This window comes from Coloeus monedula (assembly GCF_965178545.1).
Source record: "Coloeus monedula genome assembly, chromosome: 16".
Taxonomy (NCBI): Eukaryota; Metazoa; Chordata; class Aves; order Passeriformes; family Corvidae; genus Coloeus; species Coloeus monedula.
This window is the reverse complement of record NC_138796.1, coordinates 6,073,323-6,099,538: the sequence shown is the minus strand read 5'-3', so window position 1 is coordinate 6,099,538 and position 26,216 is coordinate 6,073,323. Positions and strand designations below refer to the sequence as shown.

The 26,216-nt window shown below is 42.8% G+C and overlaps 1 protein-coding gene across 3 annotated transcripts; it reads right to left on the bottom strand.

Annotated features, from left to right (window-relative positions):
• On the bottom strand, positions 1-22,935 carry WIPI2 (WD repeat domain, phosphoinositide interacting 2). 3 transcript variants are annotated; one of them, XM_082292233.1, is made up of 12 exons: positions 22,708-22,935; positions 13,975-14,057; positions 8,975-9,144; positions 7,681-7,777; positions 7,012-7,109; positions 6,497-6,589; positions 5,628-5,698; positions 4,854-4,961; positions 3,930-4,094; positions 2,797-2,904; positions 1,496-1,626; positions 1-699 (listed from the first exon to the last, which is right to left on the bottom strand). In XM_082292233.1, the coding sequence occupies exons 1-12, from the start codon at positions 22,779-22,781 to the stop codon at positions 587-589; spliced, it is 1,311 nt and encodes a 436-aa protein (XP_082148359.1). In that variant the 5' UTR covers positions 22,782-22,935; the 3' UTR covers positions 1-586. The 3 variants fall into 3 exon arrangements, with proteins under 3 accessions (XP_082148359.1, XP_082148360.1, XP_082148361.1); XM_082292234.1 differs by having other exon boundaries at positions 1,529-1,626; XM_082292235.1 differs by lacking the exon at positions 22,708-22,935 and adding an exon at positions 18,004-18,036.
• Positions 22,936-26,216: the final 3,281 nt, after the last annotated feature.

The window sequence follows — 26,216 nt, the reverse complement described above, 5'->3', positions numbered from 1 at the left end:
CAACATTCAGAAGGAATTTTAATTAACAAAATGGTCCAGGAAAGGGAAGGGAGAACCCAAAAAAACAGGCCATTGCATTTGAAAGGTTGCATGTCAGTCACTAGGTATGCCTGCAAGCCCATGCACAGGAAACCATTTGGACCTTTGTCAGTGCAGAACTAGTCTCAGCTTCCAGAACCACTTCTCTACTCCTTCCTTATATAGGCTAAATATTATATACATATATAAAAAAAATACAAACTTGAGTTTGTTATAAAGTGGCTTCTCTCTCTCCCCCTCGTATGCTTGCTTGGCACATGAACGCATGCAAAGCTAAGTAGGCTCTGAGGGCTGCACAAACAGCAGGTTTTGGCAACAAAAAAAATAAACACAGCTAAAATAGATAAGCAAGATTAAAAGCCACTGAATTGAAAACCATATATTTTTCCAATTGTATAGAATTAGAACTACAGCTACGACTTAAAACTGTAAGTCTGTCATCCTCTCTCCCAACTCATGTCAAAGTTCATAGCAGCATAACACGAGATTCCTCAAGAAACATCAAGCCAGTGTTCTCTGCTTCAGGAGTGAGTTCGCAGGTCCAAGTTTAGTCTGTCCGAAGGATCATGGGGGGATGCTCACTGTCTTCCTCCAATCTAAGCGAGTTGGTTTCATCTTCCAGGCAAGCTCCACCCACAGCACCCAGGTCATCCGTATAGGCTGGAGAGAAAGGAACAAGGAGTTGGGGAATCAGCAGCAACAAACTAAGGCTTGGATCCAGAGTGAGTGAGGAGAGCTGAAGTACCAGGCATTACTTGAAATAGTTTCACTGCCACCCTATGTTTGCTTTTATCATGACTCTGTTTCACTACTGTGTTTCTCCAAAGCCAAGAGCAGTTCACGATCAAAATTAAACTCCTGTGTGTGTGCAACGCATACTGGAGCTTTTCAGTCTCCACTGACGCAGTGCAGTACACACGTGATATGTGCTGACTGTCCTCCCTTTGCAGCGAGGCACTAACTGGGGTGCCCAATGTGGCAAAAGCTCCACTGACTTGGAGAGCTGCAGCATTAACCAAGTTCTCATCCTCTTGATTTAACAGAGCAGTGAATCAGGCTAAAAGGTTGCTGTTCCCATAAAGGAACAATTGCAGAATTTATCAACCTTTTGTAAAAAAAAATGTTAAAAAGGGAGCAGGGCTATAATTCAGATGCTTTGCACAAGGTCTGGGTGCAGAACGGCCTCAAGAACCATGTGGCAAGTACTGAAACTATCACTACAGCAATCAACCACATCTCCAGAAAAAGTTCTACCCAGAAAGCAGCAAAGACAAGTGATCCATCTACAGAAAGCTACTGCACACCACAAGTGCTCTTTTCCTACTGCTCACCAAAGCTCCACCTCACACGCGCGGTTACGCAAAGCTCGGTGCGGACGTGGACCAGCTCACGCAGCCATCTAGAAGGAAGCAACAGGCAGAGGTGCTCCCTGCCCCATTCCCAGCCTTCTCCTTACCATGCCTGGTGGGTGAGGAAGGCACGTATGTACCTTTAGTCACAGCGGAACTGTACGTCTGCGCTACCAAGGGCCGGTCGTGGGATGCAGACTCCAGAATTTCGTTGGCGGGCTCCATGCTGCCATCGAGCCTGCCAGGGAGAGAGGGGTTAGCTGGAGAGGTGATCTGCCTGGGCACAAGGCAGCGTGAGCTGGCAGCTACAGGAAAATATTTCATCTGATGTGCAAGAATAATATATAGAGAAATGCAACAGGAGGAAGTTGGTCCCTCCTTTTCAGAGGCCTGGCAAGAAGGCACCTGACAACACTTGGTATTTCTCTGAAGACTCATCAGCATCATGTTTGCTTCTGACACAGCATCAGGATCTAAGTCCTAGTAGCTCATAGTAGGAAAAGATGACTCAAAACAGACTGCATGATTAAAAAACCCCATTCCAATCAGCAATATTATAGATTGTCTTGAGCTCTGTCCACAACAGAAGCGGTTGCTTCATACACAGATACTAGAAAACCCTCTAGAGAAAAAATTAGAGCACTTCAAAGATTAACAGCTTGGTAAAAAGCTTCCCTCTATGAGGCTTTACTTCATCCCTAACCAGAGGTCATGCCTTAAAATGTTCAGATAAATGTATGATTTTTGACCATAATTGTAGGTTGACCAAAGCTGCAAACCTGAATTATCATCATGAGTTATTATCTTTAATTCTGTGATTGATCAAGTAATTTGACTGTATTACCCCAGCTTTTCCTGCCAACTCTTACTGGAAAACAGTGCATTGTCCTATTTCTCTAAGTGCTCTACAGTACTATTACAGAACAGCAGCTGCCTGGCCTATATGCAAAAGGAAGTTTAATAAGGACACCAGCAGAGAGAGAACAGGGATAATTTCATAGGCCAGTTTCCCCTCTGTGAAGTCAGAGAAAGATCTTTCTCATGTTTGTAACCACTTCATTTATTGATGAAGAGGACGGTGTCACTCGTTTCAAGTTCTTGTTTAAGTAACTCAACTCAAAGTGCCAAGAGGAAACAGGAGCACAGAGAGAACAGCGATTGATCCCTCCCTGCACCGGGACAGGGTTAAATTTCTGCTGGTAAAGCGGTGCTTGGTGTAGTGGATACCTAGAAGGAAGGCTCAGGGGGATTCTGAAGTTACTCATTCATATCAGAGGTCTGGAAAAAGATTAGTCTGAAGAAATGAGCTGTTGTAAATTAGACTTTTCTAGAACAGAACTAAGTTTGAGAACAAACTGGATTTTGAGAAGAAATAAAATACAACAGCTCTCAGCTAATGTGGACTTACTTGTGCTGCTTCATTAGTGTGCACTCGCCTCCTTCTTGGGGGTCTAGGTTGTACATGTAGAGATACCCATCAGCAGCTCCCACCAGCAAACGAGGGATCTTCTGGATTCTAGAAAGGTTTAGAGGAGAGGTTATTAATTAACAGATTATTAATTAACAGATTATTAAATAGCATACACACTCCCTTCCCTTCCCATGATTTAAAGGTTGGACTCAGAGGGTTTTTCCAACCTAAACGATTCTATGACTTTAAGGCATTATTTTCCGCACTTTTGCTCCTAGACAGGGAATGCTATTAACAGTTAGAGCACCCAGGAAAGAACTGTGTGTAAAAAAATTACAGCATAACCACATTTTGGGGCTAACAGGATGCCACAGGAATCAAGCAATTACATGTGACTCAGTAAAACAGATTGAGAAGTTACCATCCAGTTATCAAGCTTTGTGCAACTCCAGAGACGAATATTCTAACGGGAAGGATTTACTTATTTGAGAAATGTTACAAAGCTTAATTATTGCTTAAAGGGTGCTTTGAGATCAGAGGAGTGAGAGTACAGACATGAAGTCAATTTAGCATAAAAATTATAAAACCCCCACAAAATAAGTTTACTACTGCTCATCTTATTGCTTTGGTAGCTGTGCCAAATGGGACCTGCCTTTGAGGAAGACAGCATAAAAGATTAGATTTAGTCCTCAAAATTAACTTTAATGAATGCTACGCTGTTTTAGAGAAGAATTATATGAACTTGCTTTCAAAGACTTCTTTAATGGTTAGGCTGGATTGCCTAATTTTGCAATTCACTAACAACATACAGCATCATTCCCCATAGCACTAATGGAAGCAAATGCCATAAAAGCCCATGGGTCTGTTCTCAGTATTCTTGTTCCAAAATTAAGACACCTTTAGAAGACATCTCTAAACAACACTTAGAAATGGGCTATTCCTATCCAAATATTATGCCTTTTCCTCCTTCTCTCTCATGACTGTGAGGTGTTAGCTCTGACACGTTGCTCTTAAACTGGAATGATCACAGGTGCTCTGCTGCAGATGAAGTTGTGTTTTACAGTGGCTGCCTCTCCAGAGCCCAAACAAGCCAGCAGGGTGGGGAGGGCAGGCTCCATTTCTGTACTCACGTGGCAAGTGCACAGATGTTTTTGTGCCCACAGAAGGGCAGACGGACTGTAGCAAAGGCTCTACCCTGGTTGAACATCTCAGTTACTTGAGAGGGCAGATAGCTCGTTGAGGCCATCAGCACTTTTCCAAAGTAACCTGTCCAGGTTGTAGGCTCTTCCTGAGGTCTACAAATTAGAAGAGAAAAGTGACCAACTTTGCCTTCACCTTAGAGAGAAAAGTGTGCAAACACTTGAAAACATTTTATTTTTAAAGATATTAAGCAGCTGTTTCTCTTCAGAAATAACTAACACCCTTGAGAATTCTAACGCACTTCATTTGTGCTGCAGGACAAAATGTGTCTTCCAATACTCTCAGCCTGTTATTTAAGCATGCTTGATTGTAAACTGATATTTCTGCATTTAAGACTGCATTTTATAACATTCATTATACAAGAGCAGAATCTACTGGGAAGCGCCACGCTTCAGGATTTTATTAATCTGTTTATCACTAAGCAAATCATTGTTTCCAATAACTTCCACTGAAATGTAATTAAGACTGTCCTCTCAAATCATAAATAGGAACATTTTACAACCTGGTGCCTTTTAAAGCCCCCTATATGCAGCTGGAAGGCATTGCTGAGATAGCTCTTCCCATATGGATATCAGAGGAGGTGAAACAAATGTAACTGAAAATGTTAAAACTGCTCCACACTCCTCTGTGAAGGATGGCCAAGTTCTCTTTGGCAGAAAAACACCTTTTCTACTCAGTGGGAGAACAGTACACAGCTCAGCTGCAGTTGCTGATTCATAAGTGACTTCTTATGCCCTTTACTTTACAGAAGTGCTCAAAGGAAGTCTCTCCACACTTTGGAGAACTCATCCTATTGAATACAGTCAACTTCTAAACCTTTTCCTTGAAAAATCTAAGGCACCTTTGAAACCTACTTTTCTTTCACAGTCTCAAGTTTGAAGATATGCACCGTCTCCGTGTTACTGGATGCAGACAGAAACATGCCATCCATGCTGAAAGCCAATGAACAGATGCTCACACACCTGGGAAAAAAAGAAAAAAAGAGATGAAAAACAATGAAGTAAAAGTATTTGGCTTAATTAAGCAGGTTTCTAAAGTCACCACTACTTTGCAAATAAGAAAAAAACTCTTAAATAATTAGTATTCTGAATTCTCTGATAATTTCTTGAGGCTATTCAAGCATAAGATTAATGATGTTCAGCTCTGATGTTTACCAGATATGGGATCAATTAGTAACAATCTGAACTCAGTCTTACCCCTGTATAAAGTAGAGTAGAACTAGAGAGTTACTGTAACCACAAACCACACCACCATTTTACAATGGCTGTCAATGGCCAGAGTATTAGAAGGATTTAGAAGAGAGTGAGAATATTAGATGTACTACCTCCAATTGCCCCAAGAATACAATATATCCTACAAAAGGTGACCCACTCTAAACAAGTTCCCTCACCAATAAATTTTTAAAAGGCAAGAGGGAGTACAATTCTGACAGGATTGATTTGTAGAATAGTCAAGTCCAAGGGAATGAAATTGGAAAACATTCAAGCTGAAAACTGTTATAAGCATACATGCAGGGATGAATGAAGATGAAAACAAGCAAAAAATCAGGATGCCAGCTCAATTGCTGAACATACTGGAAATCAACCATAAGGAATGAGCATCAGGTAATTAACCCAGCTGAACTTTACCTCTTCACTCCCCTTCGGAATTCAAAGAGTTTCTGTCCCTCTGGAATGGAAAACACTCTTATTACTGTCCCCTGTAAAGAAAAAAAAAAAAAATCATTTTTCATTTCAAGTTCATTCATTGTGTATTAGCTCTAGCAAGCAGAGTACAACTAGAAGCAGCAAACCACTTTGCTGGTGACTCATTGCTGTGATGCACCCCAGATACTATATGAAGTATTTATGGAGCTTGTTTGTAGGATGTGTTTGAAGAGTACAGAAACAAGAGGTGGGAGCTACTAATGTAGAGAACAAGCTGTGCATCAAAACCAGCCCTTCTCACCATATTTGATCATGAAAACGACCACACTAGACAAGTACCACGAGTGCAGTCACTTGGAGATGTCTTTGTGCCTTTATCAGATGCGATCAGTTATACCTTTATAGTCTAAGCTTATTACTCAAAGAGCAGAGGCTTCAGACTCTCTAATTTATACACATTTCATGAACGATTTGTCATCGCATGCCAAAGACTAGCGAGGCACTTCTCTCTATTTGGATTTTAACTGTCTTGTTTTCATTAGGAAGGCAGCATCAAAACAAGACAACTAATTTCTAATAAGCATCCCGCACTAAAGGGAGGAACACTCAGAGGACTGCCCTAATTACAGCCAGATTAAAATGTTTTATTTAAATAACCTTATTATCCAACGTTTCACAGCATGGAAATTGTGTCAAATATCATTAACAGATCTTAACTCAGATTTCCCATTGTAACTGTAAGCCTTCTTTTCTGGCACTTGCACATGGAACAGGGCACACACAAACTTAAAATACTTAACAACAAATTTGATTTTTATCAATATTGGCAAGGCAATCAAAAGCTCCCTTACCTTTTCTGAGGCCGTGGCAAGTTTAGTACCACTTGCATCAAATGCCAAAGCAGCCAAGGGACTATCATGAGCTGGGATCATATTGGCAGCTCTCTGCAGCAAATCAACAAAATAGAACCTTAGAACAGTGCAGGTTAAAAGCTACATGTGTGCAGCTTGAGACTGCATATTTAAGCACATTCAAGGCAAATATGGGTCTTACTTTATGGACAACAGATTCAATACTTTTTCAGTAAGTGCTAAGTACATAAAATTATCACTGCAGCATATGCATAGAGTACAAGCAGCAGGAAGACAATTCAAATAGAAACTGCTTGGTTCCACCCAGATGCCCAATTCTATTCATCAAATCTAGTATTAGCAGTTGTATTTTCTTTGCTGACATTCTGTGAAGCAAGAGGTGCTGCAAATTGATGCACAGAAACTTAAGCGTCCAGTAATTCCTCTCTGAGCAAGTTAAGTAACTTTCAAAATCTGCATCTTTAGAGGTGAAAACAGCATTCAAAGATTCTTACTAGATTGATGGTGTCGAAGACTTGTACTTCTCCAATAGTTGCACTTCCTGGATAGGCCAGGTAGCAATTATCATTGTTTATTGATAAAGCACACAACCCTAGAAGGGATGCAGAAACAGAATTAGAAACAGGCAAATTCCAAGACCTATGCAGTAAAACTTTCTGATTCTGTGCTTAAGTGTCACAAAAATAACTTAAATTATCAACAGAAATAGAACCAAAGATGAGCAATCTCAGTCAACCTGCAATACATATTCAACTATTTACCATAAGTTTAATATAAAACAGAAAAGGAAGAATAGCAAGAGAGTTACAATAACTGATTAAACAGTAGAACTTCCCAGTGTCTGCCATGATTCCTAAAGCATTAACCTGACAAAGTCTTTAATAGACCAAGTGCTGTCAAAATCCAGTTTTTCTCTCTCCTGTTCTTTTCTAACATTTCAACACATCCACTCCAGGAGACCAAAATACTGGGAAGATGCAGTGTAAGGCAGAGTCTGCTACTTGTTCTCAGCTGGATCAAACAAGTAGGCTTTCAGACAACACTCGTATTTGTTATTTTATTTGAAAGCAGAATTAACAACACAACAGTTCCCTGTAGGGAACCTCATACACTGACACAGAAAGCACTTTTCAGAGTTCTGCTGATTCTACCACTGTATTTACCTGCAGGATTGGGAGGTGTCTCCCTGATTGTATGTAATACCTTCATGTCTCGTATGTTGTGTATATAAAGAGACTCTTCCAGACATACTATCAGCCGCTAGAAAAGGGAAAGAGGACAAAATGCTGACATGGAAATGGAGTTTATATGTATTTATCAATCCTAAAAAAATTCTATGCCAAAATGCAGCAGGTACCTTCCAATAGAGAAGAGGCTGTACCACCTGATGAGAAGTAAGAGTCTGACAGAAGATACACAAGATCCAGCTCTTGACACACACACACACTGCATGTGGTCACTTGAACTGACCAGTGCACCCCACTTCCCTCAATCTCACCAGTGCAAACTGAAGTCATTCCCATTACTAGTTTAAGTCAGCAAGCCAGAAACCTTCACTTAATTCTTACTCTGTACCAATTTACATGTGTAAATAATGGAAATTACTTTCTGCTTCTGCTAAACAGGGAAAACAGACAAGACTTTTTAACCATTCATAAAGCCTATTATGTCTCCATAACCATTTGTGAATGGCTTTTTTTTTTTAAACTCTTATTAAGTTCATAATCTCATTTACACTTTGTAGACTACATACGGATGACTAACTAGACATTACTCATTTAACACTAACTCCCTGTGCCAGAAATCAAATTAGCCACTATTTCTCTCATGACTTTAAACAGGAAACCCCTCCTCCCACACTCAGTTTTTGGGGGCAAAGACAGACATTAAGATTTTCTCCTTCAGATGCCATTCTCTCTAGTTTGACTAAAGACAGAGAAGTCTGTATTTGCTGAAGAGCCTACTAATGACTTATTAATACAGTGAACTATACTTCCAGCTACTTAACTCAAAAAATTCACTGAGTGCCTTTTAAAAAAATTTTATTTTTTTGAGAAGAATTCAGCAAACAGTACTTAAAAACCTAAGAATTTAATAGATAACTTTAAATTTTGGCCTGAAGAGAAACTGTCAGTCTCACATACTTTCACATTTAGGATGAAAGGATGATTCACACTGAGAGGGACCTCAGGAGGTCTCTAGTCCAACCTCCAATTCAAAGCATGTCCATGTTACTCAGGGTCTTTTCCTATGTCAATACATAAGCATAGAACCAAAAATACTTAACCAAATACAAGTACTGACATGCCATACAGAAGCCACAGTTGGAAAAGTACAAGTAAATTTCAAATAGCAATTCTGTCACCAAAGGAAGAGACACCAATCAGCAGAGGAAGTGCCAGAGTAAGATCCACAGCCCCTTTCCCACATTTCCACTTAGGCAAAATCACTACTCACTTGTCTGTTGAGTTTGACAGCCAAGATGGTGTTGGAGTAGCTGTAGTTGCAAATCTCTGTCCCCTTCTTAAAGTGACAAACTTTCAGCTTGCGTGGAGCTTTAAGGCTAACTATGGCCACCAGACTACTGGAGAAGAGCCTCTCCACAATGCACACATCTTCTGTGTCAGCTGGGGGAATCACAGGAACGAGGGAAAAATACAGAGGGAGATTTCAGGGGAGGAAGAATGATGCACATCAACAGGAAATACTGTCTAAGAAAGTCACAGAATCATAGATTCAGTCTATGTAAAAATACAGCCTAACACCACAAACATTCTGCCACAACAGCTCAGAGTCAAAGTGGGAGACGGGACAGGCTTTGAAAGCAGAAAATCTACACAGTGAGCGCTGATTTCCAAAGATTTCCTCCCCCTTCCCCAAGGTGTCACACAAGTTAATGTTTCAGAACAGTGTCTACTCCTCCATGCCCAGAATCCAACAGAAAAAAAGCCCCAAAGCTACTAAACCCAGAAAATTGTCAATTCCAGAATTTTGCAGTCTTTTTTTATCTCAGCAGAAATCTAGGAAAGCAAATGTTTCCTGGGCTTTTTTTGTGGGTGTATTTGGGTTTTGTTTTTAAAGTATGCAAGGGTTTCTGATGACCCAAACCCCTGGCATTTCCATATACCTCTCCACGAAGAAAGAAAGGTTACAGTACTCAAAAAACCTGGTAAACCTCATTTGCCACAAGACTGCTGCAGCCACCAATTAGCATTTTCACACATACCATCTTTTACCTGACAGGCCCTAAGAGCAATTTGTGCAGGAATCACTGATGCCCAGTATTCATGCAGAGCCATAAAACATCAGATTTGCCAAGTGTTCTACTATGGGAGCACTGAAAGCAAAGGAGGAACACAAATCCCTGCATGAGGAAGACAGCAGGAGGGAGGAGAGTCCAGGATCTCTGGCAAAGAAGCACTTCCCCAGCATTTGATTATACCCCAGCACTGGACCAAGCTGGCAGGAGGCCAAGTCCCACCACCAGTTATCCTGGTATCTGTGCCTCCCTCTCCCATCCCCAGAAGCTCCTCTCCAAAAGCCCCAGGGACACAGCAGACACGGTTTTCAGGGCAGCAAGAAGCAGGAGAGGGTTTTACCATGCTCTGCAGCTCTTTCACAGCCATGGGCTACACCTGCCCTTTCATTACAGAACCCAATCAAGACAAGTGACTTGAGCATTTGGCCTTGATCCATCAAAACAAAATTTTCAGGAGTCATGCTTAACACATTCCAAACCATAAAACTGCCAGTTAAAAAAAACAAACAACAACAAAAACCAAACAACCCAAAAGAGCTTGTTTCTGAAGGCTTCTGTTTTGGCCAAGAGAAACATTAAGTAATTAATTTGCACTGTTCCCATCAGCAGTGACAGAAATTCCATGAAAAAGTTCTGTTCAACATTCTCAGAATATGACACTGCTATCAGTGTGGGACGTGTCTGCTTTCAAAGTGCTTTTTCTGGGCAGTTTATTTCAAGAAAATGAACACAAAATATTTAATGTTCTACATTTTTTTGAGAGAAACAGCCTGCTTATGAAAAAGGAGCAGGTTTACACTATGCACTTTCAGTACTCCATGCAACATAATTGACTTTTATCTGCATCTTGTATTTAATACAGTACTTTCCCAGAGAAGACATAATAGCTCACAGAGGCTTTGAAAATTCAATTTTCTTGAGCAACAGAGATAATGCATTTTAGTAATTACTTTGTTTTCAAGGAATTGTTCTCCATTTTCCCAATACTACACAAAACACATGAAAAAGAAACACAAAAATCTGCTTCCATAAATGTATGTAGAGACTTTGAAATGCAGAGGTCTGTGTTCCTTGAATCAGAGTAGTTACATAAAAGACTCTCAAATATTTTACAGGATGGGTTATCAGCTCTCCATCTAAGCCTGGACTCCTTCAAAATGATGACATCCTTTTACAATAGTCAGAACACCAGCACACAGAGACCCAAAATCCACAGTCGGACTGTTCCCTGCTCCAGGGCGAGCACAGCTTCTTTCCCTATCCAGGGATAGCAGTGTTCAGACACAGCTTCTGGGATTTGTCACCCTCCCAGGCAGGCAGGAGAACTGGTATTTCAGAAGAGGAACAGCAGCAGGGATTCATATGGAAAAAGTGCTCTCCTATGCTGCTGTGATGGGAAGGGCTGGCAGCAGGGAAGGCACACAGGGAAGAGCACTATCAACAACTAAGCAACCAGACAGAAGAAAAAATTTTCAATAAGCAAAATGCCTCAAAGGTATTGATAATCCTTCAGTCTCACCATAAAAGACTACAATACAGACAGTTACCTTTACAGAAAGACATTGTGATGGGCATTTAATTAAATTCACTTTAAAAATACAGGATGCACCTCTGCTCCTTTGTCTTCCTTTAACAGGAAGAAGAGATAAAATCTCTTCACAGCTGCCAAGTAATTTATGCTTCCCAACAGCACCTATTCAAGAGAGTACCAGGCTATACTGCCCATCCTACATTCAGCTGACCTGAATTAATCATACCTTTAGCAGCACTAAAGCCCTATAGCAAAGCTGCTACTCACGGTTTTTTCTTCTGTTAATATTATCTCCTTTACACTACACAATTGAGCATTGCCAGAAACTCAGATTCAAAACAGAGTAACAACAAAAAGAACTGCAAAACAAATTAAGTCTCGGCATCGAGGGGAGAACAAGCAAACACATAACAAGATTAGTTTCACAAACACAAGCATGTAGCATCACAGACAAGAGCTGGTTAGAGCCAGCTAGATTATGATCAGCTGTGCCTTTATTCCATTTTTAATCCAAGAACATAAAGCATGTTAGAAGCATTCATTAAGCCTTAAAGCACTCTCCAATCTAATGCTTGTTTTTACAGTGGGATCAACTGCTCAGGGAGTCAGGAGATTTGCAGTCACAGGAGAAGTCAGTGATGGGAGCAGCCAAATCTCCCATGGCTTTTTTTATTTCTCTCAAACCCAAGACAGCTGAGGCATATTCTGCAGTTTAGTTTAAACACCTACACAAGAGTTAGCAGATCAATCTTCCATAAGAGAGGGAGGGGTCCTTAACAGTGCTCACTCAACACAAAAAGTCTTTAGGCCCACTTAAACTAAATTGGGAAGTGGGAGGCACCGTGTTTGGGAGGCCTCAAGATATGTTTCCTTGAGGAAAGGAGGTACCCAATGCACAGGAAGCCCTCCACCCTCTTATCAAGTTTTAACAGGCATGGTTTGCAAGTCCAAGACTGAACATTATTTGACTCATACAAAGAAAATGAACGGCTCTCAATATTTCAACCTGCTTTGAGCCAAGACTGGCTTCCACAGGCCAAACCATTGAATTTTCCATAGTGAGAGGACAAGGAGTAACAGGTTCAAACTCAGAGGGGAACTTCAGGTTAGGCATATGGAAGAAATTCTTCCCTGTGAGGGTGGGGAGGCCCTGGCACAGGTTGCCCAGAGAAGCTGTGGCTGCCCCTGGATCCCTGGAAGTGTCCAAGGCCAGGTTGGAAGGGGCTTGGAGCAACCTGGGACAGTGGAAGGTGTCCCTGCCCATGGCAGGGGCTGGAACTGGATGATCTTTAAGGTCCCTTCCAACCCAAAACATTCTACTAAATGTTACCTCATACTCTGTGCTCAGCTTTCATGGACTTAACATTCAGAAAACTTAAAATATCAAAGAGTTTAAGTCAACACAAGCATCCCAGAGCCATTTGAAGACAAGACTGCAATCAGCAGGTCAAAATTCCAATTCCAACTGCTTTATCAGGTTATTGTGAGATGTTGAACAAGGCACTTTATCCAACCTGTACTTTTTCTCTCAAGGACTACCCAGAAGATGCAGTCCTGCACAGTGCAGCCGACCTCTCAGGATATTTTTCAGTGTCTTGTGTAAGAGGAATCATTTTCACTGAGTCTCCTGGGGTGATACCAGGCCAGATACTGTAAGTGCCTGACATACTGCAGAGGTCAGGTACATAAACTACATGGCAGAAAATGGAATCCAAGCCACTTACTAACCAGTACAACCAGACCATGACTCAAATAGGAAGATGTAGCTGCAACACAGTTTAACCTGACCACAGGTACCTAATTTGAACCTCACAATTACTTCTCTCCATTGACTGTGTACAGAAGCAGGCTGTCATCCCAGGTAATAGGTGATCTGAATCACACCCCATTTCCAAACTTAAGATGCCACAGGGTCAGGTCACTTTGGGAATGGAGTCTGAGGACAACTCTGTCATGGGATCCCCACTATAAATGCTGACATCACAGCAATTGGTACCACCTGCTCACATGGAGTTTACAAGAAAGCATGCATAACATTCATAGTTGACTTATTAGCACCAAAAAAAAGGGAAGTCTATGAACTGCTGGCAGAACAGGGGATACCACTTCTCCCTCAGGCTTCCCTCCATTTCATCTCAGATCCTACTCAACGGTGATCAGTGTTGAGAAGTTATGGGAATCTGAATTACTCACCCTTTTGGATGAGCAAGCCTGCAGCTATCACATTAAAGAATAATTTTCTACCAGAAAATATTAGGATAGAAAAATATATAATGAAGTCTTTGTTTTCTTATTTGATAGAAGCATTATCAGTGCTTCCATGCCCCAACAGCCAGTATAAAGACCCAAAAGACACTCTCTCATGAGTAAATTATTATTTTTATGTCCAGCTGCTATGTAACCTGTCTAATGGATTCAAAATTAGAAAAGCAGAGTTCTCGTTATTCTCGAATTTCACACTATACCAGCTAAATTTAAATATAGAACTGATTTATAATTGTACCCTGCCCTCAATCACTGCTTTGTATTTGTGTGATATTTACATTCAAGGTTCCTTTTAGGCCAATTTCAAAAAACCTGTGAAAAAATGAAACATTTCTTATTCTTCCCACATTAAGCCAACTGAGGGCATTAAAAAAGAGAGGGGAAAAAAAAAAAGATACTCACTGCATTCATAGATCTGCTCTAATTTGTCCACAGAAGAAAGAGAAAAGAATTTGTAGCCTGATTTACTGCCAACTGCAAGGGATCTGCAAAAGAAACAAGCCAGTCAGGAACACGAATGACATCAGCTGTGATTACCCTTGGACAGATTCTTACCCCTTTCTAAACCTCCAGCTGGGTTAGCTCAGTAAGGAAAGCGATGAAAAGTTTGTCCAAAAAAGCCACAACAGATACAGTGAGCGTCTTCAAATCTGATTAGACCAAACAGCTTCAGAATTACAGAATTTGGATGCGGAATTCTGCTTCACATTTACGAAATGACAGTTCACAGCCTAAAGTGAACCTACTGCCCAATTCTCACCGGTGATTTCTTCACACAGGCTAAAAGCTTCAGTGTGGAGGAAAGATGATGACTTGAATAATGTAATGCAAACCAATTACATCATTGTCTCATCATTAGAGGTGACCTCCAAGACCTTTTAAACTGAGCTGTCTGGGGATTTTTGTTCTTTACAGGGTAACCGTCCCCGAGCATCCCAAAAGAGTTTTCACATTAAAAAAAAAGTAATTAAAAACTGCCAACTCTAATTTTCTCTGGCTTTAGGTGATGATGTTCTAGCACCTCCATTGTTAGGTCTCAGTCTTACAAATACTCATACTGAATCTTTGATCAGAGGCACCCTCTAAAAAGTGCCAGTCACTGATGTTAAAGAGATTTAACAATAGCAGAACACCAAAAAACTAACTAAAACCCCTTCTTTCCTCCATTACTCAATTTTCACACTTAGCTCACAGACCAGTTAATTGCTTTTCCAGCCAGAGTCAAAGGCAGGTCTTAAATTTTAAGCTAGAAAAACCTCTAGCCTGTCTTGCAGGTCTTTACATATCAAGGCAGCAGACAATGGCTCATTCTTGTTTCCCCTCCCCATGTGGAGGACGATTTTATGCCACAGATAAAGAAAATTAACAGTCAATACAGTTCTACAGAAGTGCATTAGGATGTTTATATAGTCCATATATTTCTAACTGCCAAGAGACATGAAGGAAAAACTAATTAAATTCCAATAAAATACATTTTGATACACTAAATTGTGGCAAGTCATTCAACACAGAGCTCCAATCCAACCCTGCCAGTCAGCCTGCCAAAATGCCTTCCTGAACTCAGCAAGATGATTCTCTACATTCAGATGCACTAACAATTAATGCTGCATTTGGAATACAATGAAGATTCCTACATTTCGCGTTCTTTCTGTATTTTCCACTCGTGGCTCCAAAGTGAGTCTTTTTTAAACTTCAGCATACCCAGAAGATTAAAAATTGCTCCTCAAATAGTTCACCCTGTGAAATTAACATCCCAAGCTACAAAATCAACTTCTGTAGGATGGTGTGATCTCCTCTTCTAGAAGAAAATACAACTGGCACAATCTGGTTAGGAAATAATATTTGAGAAGGTTTAAACCTTCAAATTAAAATATGCACCATGCAGGCAAGAGATTCAATTCCACAGATTCAATAACCAAGATATTAAAAAAACTTATCAGGCTTAAAGATAGAGAAGCAATCATAAAACAAAATTTTGCTGCTTCTCCTCTAACTCACCCTAGAAATACTGAATTTAATTTTCCTTCAGACAAAATCAGTATGTTCAGCAGTCTCTATCTGATTAATCACCAAACACACTTCAGTGGTTTTGCTCAACTACTTTCGTACAACTCAATGAAAACTCACATTCTGTGCAAAAAACCTCCTGAAACTCTAATTTGGTAAAATAAAGCAGTAAGTCAGCTTTTCTTATATATACTGCTTTCCTCAAAAGAAAGTTTGACAAAGAATGACATTAAAACTGTCACTTTTCAAAGGTAAACAAGCAGTCCACAGAGTTAAAAATAAATGGAGTCACAAGACTCCTTGCAATATGAACGATCCACAAAAGACACAGGATGATTTCCTCATGGAGAACTCCACACAGTAGCTATCTGTATTACTAGGCAGAATTGATTCCTGAATTGTACTTACAGTAAATACAGAATATTGCTGAATCACTGTTTTACTGACAGGATCACTGAAAGCAGTAAGGAAGCCCATTTTTCTTGTCCTATGACTACACCTCATTCAAATGAGCTTAAGACAATGGCAAAAAAAGAGCTGTGTACACGATAAAAATCATTAGACTGAGGAGAACCCAAAACGCAGCAGCATAGAATGGACCTTTCCATCCATGACAACTGTTTTTTGTTATTTATTTCAGGATTGAAGTGATGAAGTCACAAATTATTTGTTTACACGAAGCAGTTCAAGTCAAGATAATTAAACCCATTTCAAAGTACAAGTGTAACTGCAAAATAACCCCTTTTTCTTCTAGAACAGCTGTCTTGCTTTTGGAGGGTTTGCTTTGTTGGCTTGGTATTTTTAAATGTACTCTCAAATTACTTCTTATGAAACTACTGGAAAAAGGCTTTTTATATGTAATAAGAACCCACTAGGCTGAATTATACCAGCATAATCACAGTGATTTAAATCTCCCATCTTCCCCTGCACTGATACTACACTTAAGCCCTTAAGATATCCCACAGCCATCTAAATGGCCAAATCCACAAAACAAGGACTTAGCCAAAATTACCTCACCTCCAAAAAAATGTGCAAGCATATGGGGAAGAAATATGATCAATAAGCCATTCAGCTCTTGCTCAGATAGAGAGTGGCTAACAAGAAGCTGCTGTGGTTTATCAGAAGCTCCTTTCACAGTGTAGGTGTTATGCTTTATAACACCTAATTTTCAGAAGCTGATGAGAGACCGAAATTGAAAATAAAATAAATATTCTCTAAAACTGCCTTTTTTCTTCTAACATTATGCCATAGACATGTGGGTTTTTAGCTCTGTTATGTAGCCTGTATTATACACTTTAGACTGTAGACTCTGAGCTATTTCATCATGAAGGTTGTCTCCTCAGTACAAAATTATCAATATAGCCATGATTCATGGAACTGTGTTTACCCACTTTTTCCAGAGATAATGCTGCAGTCTGATCCCAGACTACATAAATCTTGATAGTATTTTCAAGAGTGGCTGTCATAAATAATTAAAACTATCTTCATCAAGCAAACAGTGCTGTGAGATTTTACACACTCATTGGAAGATGCTGACACTCACTCTAAGTGCACTCACCTAAAGGGGGAAATCAGCTGCTTCAATCTCTCTGGCTCTTTAGAAACAAGTTTTTTCAACTGGATTAGAATCCTAAGGTTTTCTTTTGTTTCTTTAATATACATACAGAAGGAAGAAAACCAGTTTTTCCCTTTCCATATCGCAGAGGACTTTAACTATTAATCAGAAATATTCTACATTAATCAGAAAGCTCCTAACAAGGCCAGCTCTCTCAAAGATTAAATCAGTTGCAGCTGCAGCATAAACATGACTCTAAAAGTCATTACTACTTTAAATAACTGGTTAATTAAGCCTACTTTCATTATTATACAGTCTCATTATACTAATGTTCCACCTCATTTCAAAACCAATGTAAATTTCCACAGACAAAACATTTTAGCTTACGATGAAGAGGCGGAAAATAATAGTAATAAAAGAAAAATCAATGAAGACATAAGAATTGCTAAGGAATTACTATGGAAATGTACCTTGCTTTATTTCCCCCTCCAAAATACCTGCTGAAACCAAAGCTGTAACATCTCATGGACATATTTTAATATCAAAGGTCATTATTTGGAAAAGAGATACAGAACTTCATACATTCAACGTTTTTGTCAGCAACATTCTGATAACCCACAGGAGATTTTCCCATTATTCTTGTATTAAAAGAAAACCCACGAACTTAAATCTGCTACAGCAAAAGGAGAGCACGCCTGCTCATCACTTAACATGCAGGCTGGGACAACAGAAAGTCCATAATCCAAGTAAATATCACTATTCTCGGGCCAAATCCCCATCCAAATGGTCACACACTGAGGAACAGATCCTCTGGCCAGCCCCCCTCAGCTGCTGTGCCCTCTGCAACAACAGCAAGAAACACAACATACGGTTGTCTCTCTCAGCTATCCTCCCTGAGTGTAGGAGCTACGTGACCGCTTGGTCCTTCCTTTTTTTGGTCTGTGTTTAGCTTTAAAGTCTCCTTGGAATAGAGAGCTCTCCTGTCCTCAAGGATCACGGGTGTTTTCTCCTGAACCTAGGAGAAACAAAGGCAGAGGAGTGAATGCCCAGCACCTAACCCTTGTTCCTCCCACCACAAGCAGCTTACTACAGAGACCCAAACATCACAGAATAAGTGAATGAGAATACAACTTCTGGGACACAAAGCATGCTGGTTGTATATAGGGACAGCAGCATTTGCTCACAATGTAGAATGAAATCGATTTATTTGGGAAATAATGGGCAGAATTAAACTGGAAAGAAGAAATATATGGACAGATACATGGCTTGTGTAACTCCAGACATAAATGAAAGCAGAGCCTGAAGAAGTCCTTGGCAATAAGGTACACACCAGTGTTTTCCTCAGAAGTCCAAACACAAGGTTTCCTCTTCCCTTTCATCAGGAGCCTGTTTTTAAAACTGCAGTGACTACTTTGTTTCCAAATGCTTTCACACAATTACTTATTTTTTAAAAAAAGGTGACTACTCTAGTCTGCCCACTTGCATTATTTCACAAGCAGGCTGTTCGGTGGGGTTATTTTTTGTGGGTGGGGGAAGTAGGTGCGTATTTGTAAATTGAACCTGAACACCACTCGCAAGTATTTCCAAGGAATACCTGTGCAACAGTTTAAAGATTGAAAGTTTTACCTATTATATAGATACATACAAGCTTTGGGATCTTGAAGTTATGCTTTGCTTAAAAAGTCACAAACTTCTAAGCCATTAGCATTTCCCTTATGAGTTTTAAAGCTCTATGAGTTTGTGAAGTGTTTAATTTTTCATAAATGTATCTGTGCTCAGTTTTAGCAGTTCTCCCAGAGGTAATACAAACTGCACTCGGGTTTTTCTTCCCAAGTATCCATTGTTAAAGATCTACAGCTGTAAAACCTACCTAGCACTGAGGCCACCCACAAGCTTCCACTGCCTGGTTTTGCTGGGACACCTGAATTCCGATCGGTTGCACCACTTTGATCTGCAAGCTGGAGCTTCAGCCTCTCAATCAAGGAATGCCAGTCATGCCGAGTTGTGCAATGATTGATTCACTGGGGGAAAGGGCTACGTCCAAAACAAGCACACTAACATCTTCTGAGAATACCCTTCTCTGTGTTTTTACTTAATGAAAACATTATATCAAAGAGAAGCCACAAACCAACCGCTTCTGCTGTATTATAGGTGAAGCATTTTCAGGCAGAGTTCCAGTCCCAGCCAGTAACTCAAAACTCTCATGTAAATAAAGCTTAGGGCAATGTGGGATAAACAGGCAAGACAACACTTGCAATAATGTAGATACTATTCCAAGAGACAATGTCACTACACACGGTGCACATGAATGAATATTAGCCAAGTCTGGGAAAACCCAGCAGGATAGAGGATATCTGCTTCAGCCGCCAGGGATTGCAACAACCGGGAAAAGCAACAGCAACTTTTATGATGACAACATTCTCCTAACTACCAGCAATCCAATTTCCCAAGACTGAGAGCCACCATGAAGCTCATCTTCCTAGAGGAGAGAGTAACTAATTACCAACTCTTCATAAAACCAAGGAAAAGTTAGCTTGACACTTATTTTCAGCAGTAACAAGCCCCATCTTTTCCTAAGGCAAGGAACTGGCTCTGCTGTGGAGGTAAGCAAGACACAGTTAAGCCTGAGTGGAACTGGCACCTCGCTAAGGTGAAGTTAAAAGCTTTAAATGTAGTAACAACAATGAGCCCATGTCATTTATTTTCCAGTTTTGTCTGTCAGCAATTTTTCTAATTACTGAAGCACCTTAAAGCATGATGTGAGCTCTACTGACTGGGCAGACATAAACAAAGCTTGTCTTTCATATACTGCCTGAAAGAATATACATTTGTTTACCTTGCCTGTCTGGAGAAGGGCTCCAGTTACCTGTAAAAGTTGAAAAGAGGTGAGCTGAGGCCCAGCATGGGAAAGTGTAAGTCATTCCTAGTAAGTTCTTTTCAGCTCTTCTCACCTGGTGAACTGTCATCTCCTAGATACATAGAATAGTGTACTATAAACCCAGAGAGCTGCCTTCTTGTTTCTCTACTCAAACAAGAAACTAGGAGAGATCATGGGTGGGGAAAGAGAAAAAAAAATCAAATAAACTTCAGTTTAAAGAACATACACAACCACTAAATTCTACTCAGTTTAGGAACTTGAATGCAACTTGGTTGTTTGGGCCACTTACCACATCAGACAAGTGTTTCACTGAGAAGCTGCTAACAAACACATCTGCAAGACTTGTTTTATACTTACTACTTTTCTTGGAGAGTTTTATTTGAGACACTGTTCGTAAGAAAAGATTATTCCACATCATCAACCACCTCATTAATCTCAAATTAAGTGGCCTTTTAAATTATTCTCAGAATTTTGAGACAAAAATATGAACAGGAGCCTTTTGATATTTCTGTCATTTCTACAACAGATAGCTGAATTCACAAATACTCAAAAATGACATAAAAGTAGTCCAAGAACTGTAATTGCAAAGATCTATGGGCCAGGCCTGCCTCACATAAAAGATACATTACCAAAATTCCCATCAGCTAATCTCACGGTGATTTATATATAAATCATTTTTTAAAAGCATCATTTATTCACAATGGATATTAGAACACCAAATCAAAAAAAAAAAAAAAAACAAAAAAACCCCACCAAAAAACCACCAACGCAAGCCAGCTACCAAAAAAGATTTTTTGGTTATTTACAAAAATGAAATGGAAAAAGTAGTGCAGTAACACACACAATTCAGGAAAGAAATCATTAGCCAGGTGTCCCTTTTTATTCCCTATAAACTCGAAGTTATAAAGGAATCACCTCCACTCTCCTACAAGAAAGATTTCAAGGTATACAAGCCAAAACCCACTTAGATAAGTTTATGTTATATTTGCTTTCTTTTTATTTGTCTTGTTTTTGTTCTCAAGTCAACCTGCAACTGTCTTGTTCAAAATAAGTGGGGTTTTTTATCGCAGCTCAGTGATCTTCAGGTACATAAAGCTCTCCACAAAGCTAAGGTGCAACTGAAAATGCAGAGGTGCCACACTGGAGAGCAGAGTTGAACTTCAAAAATGTATATAATGACCTTCATAAACTGCAGACTAAAGAGGTGACAAATCTCCTAGTTATTATGACTGGGGTTTTTTTTCCAGTAACAGGTAAAAAATGAATGGTAGCTGAGCAAAACTTGGGCATGTTTTACACGGACAGAGAGAGATCTATATGGCACTCACTGAAAAAATGTGAAAAGCAGTTGCAAAAGTCTCTGGCTTGAATCAATATATGGATAATAATTTACTTACAAATACACAGAGCACTACTGCTCCCCCCATCATTTACCATAACTTATTTACTGCCAGAGTCTCTTGTCTCAAGTCTATCCAGCTCCAATTGCTCATCTCTTCACCCCCAACAAAACCTACAAAAGCAAACAGAGCCTCTCCTGCTGTGATGTAACTCTGCTCAAGCTTGGCAGTCACCAGAAATAACCCTCTCACCTTCACAACTCCCATATGCTACAGGACGTGCTGAGGACAGGCACAGGTCTCCCTCGTGAGGGCAAGATATTGTTGCTTGCAAAAAGAACAAGCTGTTAAAAAACAAACCCTCCACCACACACGTGGGTTATACTCTGTGATGCCAACCTGAGATCATTTCCTCTTACTCACTTCCTAAAAAAAAAAAAAAAATCTCCTTTCTCGAGTACAAGTTCTTTCGGTTCTTACTTCCCAGCTTCATCTCTCAGGTATTTAACACAGTCAAATCCTTCTTTAAATGATATTCGGTGCTCCAATCCCAACTAATAGGAGGTTCCTAAATTAAAAATACTGCTTTATAATACCCCATATAAAAACTAATGTGCACTAATTGATCTAAATATGCTGCAATGATTAAGTAATTTGTGAGACGTGCAGCTTGAACCATCTGAAGCCCAAGTAAGTGCAGTTCCAAGGATCAGAGAAAGGCCTCTTTTCAAAAGCAAAACTAAAAGTAGCATGGGCTCATAAAAATACCTTCAAGCCTGTCTCACTTCTTTGACACAGCAGGTGACAATAAAATAGCTGTATGAAAAGACAGCTGCGAGGAACTTTTGGATGAAGTCTTTGCAAGTCCTGGAAGACCTGGGGCTTCATGTCAGGCCCTCCTAGGGCTGGACATCATCAAGGAGCAGCAGGAGCCCTACTCCCGTCCCTTCCCCCAAGGAACAGCGAGCGATGCTTCCCAAGCAGGAGCAGAAGCTCCCCAGGACAGCGATCCGGGGGAGGAAGAGGGCAACACGCTGCCACGACCCCAGAGCCGCGTGTCCCCGCGGGAGGAGCGGCCTGTCCCCGCGGCTCCGCACTGAAGCCGAAGGGCACAGGGGGGCTGTTCCCGGCCCTCCTCCCCGCGGGGGACCCCGGCCTCACCGCAGCCCCGAGGCCCCGCGAAGGGGCGGCTCCAGCGGCGCTCCCCGCCATGGGACGGGGCGGCACCGGGGAGACCCCACCACGCCCCCCCCCCCCGCGGCCAGGCCTGCTCAGGGCCCCCCAGGCCTCTGTCCCTTCAGCTGCCCCCTCCCCGGCCCGGGCCCCCTCAGCCCGCCCCCTTAAGCCCCCCGTACGTGTTGTCCTGGTTGAAGTTGGCGAACAGCAGATGGCCGCTGCCGGCGTCACCACTCTGACCGGCCAAGTTCATGGCGGGACGGCCCTCGCCACCCCCGTCCGGCGGGGGGAGGACGAGGAAACACCTCCGAAAGGCTGCGCCCCTCAGCCGCGACCGCGCCGGCCCCGCCGCATCCCCGCCGGGCCCTTGTTTACGCGGCGGGCGGCGGAGCGGCCCCCGCGCCTGCGCCCTCCCGCCCCTCCCGGCCGCCGTACGGCCACCGAGCCTGCGCGGGCGCGGCGGCGCCGGGCGGAACGTGTTCCGAAGCTAAGCCGGGCCCGCCGCGGCCGGCGGTGGATGGGAGACTCGGAGCGCGGCCGGTGGTGCCCGGCTCGGACGCGCCCCCGCTGTCCCCAGGCTGAGCGCGGCCACCGCGTTCCTGTCACGGTGGCCCCGCGGGCACGCCCCGCGCCGTTCCCGCCCGCCCGGGCCTCTGCAGTTCCGCTTCGTGCCACGGGATGGCCCCGAGGCTCAGCAGATGAGCGGGCGGGCGCTCCGGACTTGGGAAAAGGGAAAAAGAAGTTGTGGCTGTTCGGCCTGGAGAAGAGAAAAGTGCGTGGAGACCTCAGAGCAGCCTTCAGTATCTGAAGGGGCTCTTGGCCAGAATCTGTAGGAATAGGACAAGGAGTAATGGGTTCACTCTGAAAGGGAAGATGGTTACACAGAAGGAATTCTTTGCTGGGATGGCAGCGAGGCGCTGGAACAGATCGCAGAGGCCCCAGCCCTGGCCGTGTCCAAAGCCAGGCTGAATGGAGCATCCTGTTCTAGTGGACACATCCCCTGCCCATGGCAGGGGGTTGGGACTAGACGAACTTTAGGGTCCATTCCAACCCCTTCACATTCTGTGATTCTATGACTGCTCCTGGCACAGTCTCTTCCAGGGAGATCTCAATTGTTCTGGCCATTCGAGGGGTCCTGTGGGGGTCCCCAGATTGCAGAAACAGATTGCCCAGAGAGACTGTGGAGTATCCCTCGCTGGAGATATTCCAGACCCATCTGGACACACTCCTGTGCCGTGTGCTCTGGGATGACCCTGCTTGAACAGGAAGTTTGGACCAGATGCCCCATTGTGCTCCCTTCCAACCTGACCCATTCTGTGAATTCCAGAGCAAGGGGAGCCGTGACTCAGGGAACAACTTGTAAGGAGATAACACAAATTGCAGGGAAAAAAAGAAAAAGGGAACTGAACGAGAGATGTCTGGAAATGGGATCAAAATCAAGGGATTAGTACGAAAAAGGGTAAATCTCACAAAAACGAGCCACTGGGTGTTGGGTTTTTGCCTGTGGGTCCAGCTGGCTCCGGAGGGTTCATGAGTGATGCTTATGGGGCAGTGTGGAGTGATGGAGCCTCCCCTTCACGAGCCTGTGAGGCAAAAGGAACCTCCAGCTGCTGGCAAGGAGACCCCTCCAAATGGCTTCAACACAAGTGGCCATTCCCCAGCTCCCTGCTGCCCTGTGCCCACCCTGCCATGGCCACCAGAGCCAGTCCTGTCCCCCACACTGCCCCCCACATTCTCCTCTGCCTCCACTACACCTGCCAGCACATCCACATATCCTGTAGCTCTTTCTATCCATCCAAAGCTTCTTTTCTCCCAGGGAGACTTTCCCTGCTGATGGCAGATTTTAATCTCAAATTATCTCTTTTCTTACCTGTTGGCTCTGGCAGTTTCATGTGCAGGGAAACTTCTCTCCCTGAGGAAATGGGATCACAGCATGTGCTGCCAGGAGAGCCAAACACTGCCATCATTGCAAAGGTGTGGACACTGTTTGCTGCTGGGGTGCCCCTGGAATCCTTCATTGGGGGCAGTGCACAGAGGTGTCTCCAGCTGTGGGAATTCTGCAGAGAATCACAGAGTATCCTGAGATGGAACAGACACACAAGGATCACAGAGCCCAACTCCTGGCCCTGCACCAACAATCCCACCCTGTGGCTGAGAGTTACCCAAATGCTCCTGGAGCTCTGGCTGCCTTGGGGCTGTGCCCATTCCCTGGGGAATCTGTTCAGTGCCTGACCACCCTCTGGGGGAAGAACTTTTTCCTAATATCCAGGCTAAACTTCCCCTGACACAGCTCCAGCTGCTCCCTCGGGTCCTGTCACTGTAACCAGTGAGAAGAGATCAGAACGAAGGAAGAAAACATCCCTGGGCTTCATGAGCCATTCCTCATCTAAAGGAAAACTCTGCAAGCCCCCCCTGTTTTGGTAACATTAAAAAAACCCGGCTGCATTCAGGGTAGCCCAGAATATTGGAATTTCTCCTTAATGCCCTTACAATTACTCAGATCATTGCAAGGTGAGGAGAGCACCAGGGGTGGGAGAGGGAAGAAAAGCAAGCTGGGCTGGTGGGCAGAGTACATGAGGAGAGATGCCGTGCAGGGAGGGGACCCATCCCAGTGGGGTACAGGTGGTGTGAGCGTGGACATCTCCACACCCCACCTTGGAGCAGCCCCTGGCTGCCTGCGATTCTCCATCTGCCAGGTTTGGAGGCATTGCTGGGGCTGGAGCCATTCCCCAGCATGATGCTCGAGGCTTTGGTTGCCATAACAACTGGATTCAGGCTTCAAAAATAGTAACTTATTTTTCATTCAATTTGCCTTTTGCCCTCTGAGACGGATCTATTTTGGGATGGATGGTTTGCTTCAGGTGTCCCTTGCCAGCACCTTTGGCTGGGGGCTTTGGGGATGGGGGTTCTTTTGTTAAATGTGATTTATCATCTTTTCCTCTTCCTCCCCTCTTCAGGGCCAGAGAACAGGTACAGCAGGGCACAGGAATCATGACATAGTCTCTGCCAAAGCTCATCATCTGGGGAAGGAATTTGAAAAATATCTTCCCGGCTAAGTGGCAGAGCGTGGGAGAGGTTTTCGGAGATGATCTCACTCTGCATCTCAGCTTGGACCTGCCACTCTCAGCCAGGGCTTGGCTGTCCCAGATATCCTACTAAAGATGGGGTTTATTTTGTTGTCCCCACACCTCCTGGATCCTGCTGTCACCAGTCTGGTCCCCACTGGTGTCTTCCATTCACAATGGGAATTGTACAGGAAGGCTGAACCTGCTGCTGGCTCCTGGGGTGCTTCTTGTGTGCCTTGGGGACACCCCACAATGCAGCTGCACCTTTTGCATCCCCTGACTGAGCTGCTTTTGGAAGGGGTTGCAGAAGGTGCCAGGATTAATTCATGCCTAGACTTAAAGGATTTCTTCCTTTTTGTCTGTTTTGTCTTTTCGAAGATCTACGTGTGCTTGATCTCCCATGGAAATGGCCATATGAGTACAACCCTTCTTGGCAAGATGTCCTCAGCTGTTCCACCTTCAGCATTACCACAGTTTCAGCAAGGAGAGGTTGTGTCCGGGTGACCAAGACTCTGCTCCTCCAGTTGTTGCTGACCTCTCCTTTCTTGTCCCTTAGCTGCTGGCCTGAGGGTGCCTGCAGTCCCTGGCACAGCGAGGGCAAGGATGACACCCATCTGCCCCCA